The 7,205-nt window shown below is 32.7% G+C and overlaps 1 protein-coding gene across 1 annotated transcript in view; it reads left to right on the top strand.

Annotated features, from left to right (window-relative positions):
- LOC106754589 (probable acyl-activating enzyme 16, chloroplastic) overlaps positions 1-2,335 on the top strand; it is a 40,818-nt gene extending 38,483 nt beyond the window's left edge. Inside the window, exons 15-18 of the mRNA XM_014636628.2 lie at positions 1,156-1,235; positions 1,331-1,476; positions 1,867-1,924; positions 2,016-2,335. Of these exons, the coding sequence (XP_014492114.1) occupies positions 1,156-1,235; positions 1,331-1,476; positions 1,867-1,924; positions 2,016-2,108 (377 nt within the window). The 3' untranslated portion in view covers positions 2,109-2,335. The remainder of the gene's footprint in view (positions 1-1,155; positions 1,236-1,330; positions 1,477-1,866; positions 1,925-2,015) is intronic.
- The last annotated feature ends 4,870 nt before the right edge of the window (positions 2,336-7,205 follow it).

The raw sequence follows: 7,205 nt of genomic DNA on the forward strand, positions 1-7,205 counted from the left end.
CAAAATCAAAGTGGATCCCTAAATTGATGGCCGAATTTCACGTAACACAGAGGGGGGGTCACTCGGGAGTCTACCGAACCTATAGACGCGTAGCACAGTCCTTGTAATCGGCTGGAATGAAGAAGGACGTCACGGAGTTTGTAGCCAGGTGCGTTGTATGTCAACAACATAAATATCTCGCTTCTTCTCCTCAAGGATTATTACAACCATTGCCAATTACGAATGCTGTGTAGGAGGAATTGAGCATGGATTTTATTGTGAGGTTGCCGAAATCGCAATGGTTCGATGCTATCTTGGTGGTTGTGGACCGATTGAGCAAATACGCTCATTTTATCTCACTCAAACATCCATATTCAGCCAGAACCGTGGCAGAAGTATTCATACGGGAGGTAGTAAGACTGCATGGGGTACCTCAATCTATCGTAAGTGACCAGGATCCATTGTTTCTTAGCATTTTCTGGAGAGAGTTATTCAAGGGGCAGGGGACTGAGTTGAAAATGAGTACGGTATATCACCCTGAAACTAATGGGCAGACCGAAGTGGTGAAACATCTTAATCATTAAGTTTAGATTCTCGCAATCTGAAATCTTATTTTTCTTTATGGTTTCAAATTTGAAGGCAGCTCCCTTCGTTTTTTCTTTTTCATCTTCACGCACCCTTGGCTTTCCAAACAAAGAAGATGATAAGATAGGTAGAAAATCTTTTAAGCGTTGAATGTGGTATAAGTAAAAAAGAAAATAATTTATTTTATAGATCGATTTTATCTAACCAATATAAAGCCTAAACTCTGCAGCTAATTTATCCATTTACCCAACCCGAGAGCCCATTAGTTTACATAAGAAAGGTGAATTAATTATTCTTTACATATATCCTCACTCACAGACACACGCACATGTATGCACGTACAAGGGCACACGCACCCTTATAAAAACAAATTGAATTTTGTTTTATAAATGTAAAATTCACTATCAAATAATGTTTTTAGGCTCAAAAACAAGAAGCTCTTTAATTTGTTAACATAACCATGTAATCTTAAAATATATTTTTTAAGCCTCAATTTTAATTTCTTCCTATGCACAAATCCCTTATGATACCAGATTTTTACTTTTTTTTTTTTTCTTTTCAAGTATTAACCACTTGTTCTAATAAGAGAAGGTGAAAATGTTGAACCGGGGGAACTTGAAGAAGCTGCAATGAGGAGTAGCTTAATTGAACAAATTGTTGTTGTTGGCCAGGTAAACTCTTTCAATTTCTTATGGATCAAGCACTACGTATAAAATGTATTTCAGACAGTTATAATGTAGTGATTTAACTTGTTAATAACTGTAAGGATAAGCGACGTCTAGGAGCTGTAATAGTTCCTAACAAAGAAGAAGTCTTGAAGGTAGCAAGGAAGTTTTCAATTGTAAATTCCGAGAATTCATATGTCAGTGAGGAAAAAGTGAAGAGCCTAATTTATAAAGAATTACAAACCTGGTAAGACTTGGTTTCACTTCTGTTTCTCTTGAATGTGTGATAAAGTTTCTGCTTATTATGTTATGGAAAGACGGTGTCAACTATATCTTTAAACAAAAGTTTTGAGAAGATTCAAGGAGAGTTGCTTTGAAAGAAATTGGTTTCACACTATCGGTGGGGAATAATATCCTTGATGCACACAGAAAGAGAAAATCGAGTTCATTAATCCTATAGCTAGTTCATTAAGTAGGATATCACATGCTAATTTTGTTGATAACCGAAATAGAATAGAGATAAAAGAAAGAGTTTACATGTTCCCGAATTGGTGTTCATTCATTTCATTTTATTTTCTATACCCTAATCTTGATAATTTGCATTTTTCCCATTCTTTGTTTCCTATTCATCATGCAGGATGTCTCAATCTCCATTTCAAATTGGACCAATCCTTCTTGTAAATGAACCCTTCACGGTCAGATTTTGAATCGAATTCAAAGTTTGTATGTTTTTTGTTATTCAGATAAGAAAACTGATATTTGGTTATTCCTTTTCTACAATGGCAGATTGATAATGGTTTAATGACACCCACCATGAAAATTAGAAGAGATAGAGTTGTGACTCAATACAAGGATCAAATAGACAACCTATACAAGTGACCTACTGAGTGTCAATGACATCATATATACAGAGACAAGAGAGCTCTAACAGTTGTAAGGCTAGATGCAAAGTCCTAATCCTAGGATCGCAAACTTTATATATGGTTTTTGGTACCTTGGAAAATGGAACATACAATTGTCAACAATACATTGAAGCTGATTGTTAAGAAGTTTTTGGCTTGAACTAAGATGATTGTTTATTAAATTAAAGTTAAATTGCGCAAAATGTTTTTGCCTTAGATATTGAATATGATAAAATGCATATTTCTTTTGAATAAAGAATCAGTATTTGTCAGTTACACTATCTTAATTTTCAATATTTTTAATTAAGGTTTTATTAATATTTTTATGAATACTCAAAAATTTTATAATATTTAATGGAACATGTGATGTTTAATTTATTCAATAACTAGGTAACATGACTGTTACTTTGAATTTTCACTGGTTAAATGTGAGATTTTATTATTAATATAAAATAGTATTATAGGTAATGTAATGTAACAAGGTTGTCATTTTACATTCATTATAATATTATTTTATATTAGAATAATGATATTTAGACAACATTTTTTTGACAACATTTAAAGATTGATTACGTGTTAATTTGTGATTGGTCAAAAATTACTCCACAATCAATAATAATAATCATAAACATTATTGTAGAGTGATTTTTGACTAATCACAGATTGACACGTAATCAATGTTCAAATGTTGTAAAAAAAAATGTTCTCTAAATATCATTATCTTTATATTAACTACAAGACTAACCTTTCTTACCACTTGAATACAAATAGTCAAGATAAATGTGTATAAAATTATGCAAATACTCAAACAACAAGTGTAACATTTTTTAACACTCTGCACAACAAAAAATATTTAAAAGCATTCAAATTTACGTAAACTTAAATCTTAAATTGATTTTTTATCAATGTGTATTGTTACTTTTAATTTTATGTACAGAATGGCTAATGGAGACGAGTTTGAAAACAACAATTCTCTAGTTCTAGTTTACCATCTAATTTGTTTTATTTTGTTAAATTTGACAAGTTTAAGGAAAATAGTTCGTATGATAATTATTTTTTACTGAGCGAGAGAAATGAACTCCTAAATTTTGAATAACATTGATTCAAATAACTAGTCTTTAGTATTATGAACTTTTTTTTAAGACGCTTCAAAAGTGTTTTAAATGATAATACTTTTTTATTTTATCAAATCTAATGGGTCGCCTTTATTATGAAGACTTATTTTTGTTGGTCTTACAAGAATTTCTCGTGGATCAAATATCAATCTACAGTAGACATCAAACATATCTCTAATTAGTTTTATTTGACCATGAAAATGTAAAAAATAATGTGTAGATGAGGAAGGCTTCCTAGTTTTGCAATTTTCAAATTTAATACTGCAAAGAAACCTTGTTTCTTTTGAAATTTTTATTTTTGCCTTGAGTTAGTGATATCCTTAAAGATATCCATAACTCAAGTTGTGAATTGCCATGTGCTGAAAGTTGTAATTGTTGAAAATATGGAATGACAATTTCTTTGAAAAGCAAGTTAAAATTTGTAAATTCAATGATAGATGGAGAAAAGTTAAAGATGAAAAACCTTCCCTTAAGAGTTTTGTTTCCATGAGTTGAAGTTGCAAAAAGGAGATTCAGAAAGATTTAAAGTAAATCCTCTATGGCTTAAGTGCCAAAAGTTGCAACTCGACCCACACCTTCGACAATTATAAATATAGACCTCATGTCTTCATTTTAAGCATTAAGTGGAGAACCAAATATGTAGTAATAGAGTAAGAATGGGTCTGAGGCTTGCAAGAGATGTTTTCATTATAAATATTATGTTTAGATGTTGTTAGGGTTGCATTTCAATATTATATGAGTATTTGAACTATCTCGTGTTGAGGTTAGATGTACTCAACATAACTTTGTGTACTTATACCTTTTAGATATTTATTTATGACTTCATTCAATTTGTTTGTCAATTAGTTTATACTTGTTGTTGGATGAACTTATCACTCATATTGTATAATTGGCTTGAGATTTAGTGGAAACTACTTTAAAGTTATGATCCAATCAGTTTTCTTGTGGGCTTCTAGATGTTAGGAATAAATCTAGGGTGTGCATGACAACGGTTCAAAAACCGTTATTTTGATACTTAATTTTGATATTTAATGCATCCTTTTTGACTTAGAAACTAATTTGGACTCATGATTTTGCTTTAGTTTTGTGAATAAGAGAGTTGAGGATATACTTAATGATTTTATTACTAAATTCCCTTGATTTTGTAGGTTTTTTGAATGATTTGAGAGAAGGGTTGAAGTATCAAGGAGTTATATTACAGAAAAGTCAACCAAAATGTAGAAAAGTCAATCAGTCAATTAGAAAAGTTAACCAGTCAATCAGGAAAGTCAACCAGTCAACCAGGATGTTGAAAAGTCAACCAGAGTGCAGTTTTAGTATCGCAGGTGGCGCTGAGCGCCAGTCTCTAGACTAGTTTTTCACTGTTTTTCGCCTGGGCGACACCGCTGAGGGCCATTCTAAGTGCCGTACCTAGCGCTGAGTAGTACTGTAGCACTGAGCGCCATTTTCGTGGACCTAGGCCATTTTTTCTGTTATTTTTATGATCTGTTTTGGGCCTGGACCCGTTTTCTGTTATTTTTCAACCTATTTAAAGACCTAGATACCCTAGAGAAGTTATCTTTTGATGGCTTAAGCACATAAACATATTTTTCACCCCTTTGGGGGCAAATTTGAAGAATTGACAACTCTCATTTTCTCTTTCTAGGGTTTCTATCTCTTCCGTTCCATTGCACACCTAGTTCTACCATGACGATGGAGAACTAATCTCATTTGTTATTGGGGAAGATGTAACCTCTAAACTCTTTTGTATTTGAATTGATTATTATATATATATATATATATATATATATATATATATATATATATATATATATGCTTCTTTAATTAATTATTAGAGACATTCTTCTTTACTCAAATGCTTGGAATAAATCTTATGATTTGTAAGTATCATGAGGAGATATCGTACTCTTAGGGTTGGTGGATTTGGGGAAGGTGACAACTCTCCTCTTCTCTCCCTAAGATTGGTATCATGAGATACCTACAAATCACGATATGGGGAATTCTCTTGATTAGCAATATTACCTAGACATAGGAATAGGACGGTCAATTTCTTTAAGCTTCTGTGCACTGAAATGCATGACTAATTGCTAGGGAGACTAGACATAGTAAACTAGTAATTGGGAGTAGGCTCTCTTCGTCGAGACATCGGGTTTAGGGTAATTTAGAAAGTTGCATTAACAATAATGAAGAAGATGAATTCGTTTATGCATGAGAGTGATTAGGTGAAATCTGAACCCTAATACCATATTCATCTCATATTATCAACATCATCCATTCACTTTTGTGTTTAACCTCAATGGATCAAATTGCATGCATATTTATTTTTATTGTTTTGCATTCAAAAACCTCAAAATATTGTTCTTATAGTCTTGATTGGTTAAGCAAAAGCACAATTGTTTAGTGTCGTGAGCCTCTTGGGAAAATGATACTTGGTCTTACCACTTATTATTACTTGATACGATCGGTACACTTGCCAGAGTCTTAACAAGTTTTTGGCGTCGTTGCCGGGGACTCATGGTATAACTATTCTATGTGTGTGATTCTTAACTAATTATGCTTTTTATCTTTCTATCTATCTATCTTTCTATCTCTCTATCTTTCTATCTATTTTTCTTTCTATCTTTCTTTTTATCTTTCTATCTTTTTATTTTTATCTTTTTATCTTTATCTTTCTAAAAAAAATGAAAAAAATAATATCTTTTACTGTTTTTATGTTTTTTGAAAAAAAATATCTTTTACTGTTTTTATTTTTGGGCTAATTTTGTGCTCTAATGCAGTGTTCTTTAGTGTGTGCAGGATAAAATTTGTACTAGGAGCAAAAGATCATCAGGAGGCAGTAAGAAAGGAAAATTGGTTCACCAACACCCTAATGTGAAAAGTGACAAACCTAAACCTGACATACTAGTGAAATTCGAAAAAATAAGTTATAGGTTGTCAAGACTATAAAAGAAAACAAAGTTCTTGAGATTGAGGATCCTTACAGTTGGTGACAAGGAAATTTCCGAGTTTTTGTTGGTGTCATGAAGGAAGGAAAAACACCAACACAAAATATCAACACCTACTGATGGGTGTTTGGGCTTTACCGGGTCAAGCTAAATGACGTTAAAAGAGCGCTTGCTATGAGGCAACCCAGTTTCTAACTTTTTCTTTTCAATTTGTGTGGTATGGTTTTGATTTTTTTTTTGTTTTACAGTAATTACAACATCTACTGATGGATGTTGTTCAGCATCTACTGAGGGATGCTAGATGACTATGTATTCATTGAAGGATACAGGAAGGTACACCTACTGATGGGTGATGGTAAGGTTTGCCCCTACTGATGAGTGCTAGAAAGAGTTTGGGTCAGGCTCGTGACGTTAAACAAACGCTACCTAGGAGGCAATGTTAAGCCACTGGCAAGTGTACCAGATCGTTATCAAGTAATATAATTGGTAAACCCAATATCGTTCTTCCCAAAGGACTCTCAGGCCTTACTTTTCATGTAAACAAATCGCGTAAGACATGAGAAAATAATTAGTTTGGTGGTTATATGCAAATAAAAAAAATAAACATGCAAATGCAGTTGATTCAATTGGTTTTAAGAAACTATGTATGAATGGTGTTGTTGGGGTTTACAATTTCATCATATCCACTCTCATATATATACTCTTCTTATTTACTTCACTTATTTATCCAATTTCCTTGCAAACTTTCTAGTCTACCCTTAACCCCATCCCTTGATGAAAAAAGCCTATTTTTAATTACCGGCTTGCTATCCCTAGCCTCCCCTAGTAACCAATAATGCAATGCGCTCGGAAGCAAATACAATTGGCCGTCCTACCCCTATCCCTAGGCGATATTAGCATAATCAAGGAATTTCTCACGAGTTCATGACATTACCGTACGTCCCCATATCGATAAAGACAAATAACTTTTAATGAATGAGTTAAACAATAAAAGCATTAAAGCAAAGATGAGAA

Source organism: Vigna radiata, unplaced genomic scaffold (assembly GCF_000741045.1).
Source record: "Vigna radiata var. radiata cultivar VC1973A unplaced genomic scaffold, Vradiata_ver6 scaffold_442, whole genome shotgun sequence".
Classification (NCBI taxonomy): domain Eukaryota; kingdom Viridiplantae; phylum Streptophyta; class Magnoliopsida; order Fabales; family Fabaceae; genus Vigna; species Vigna radiata.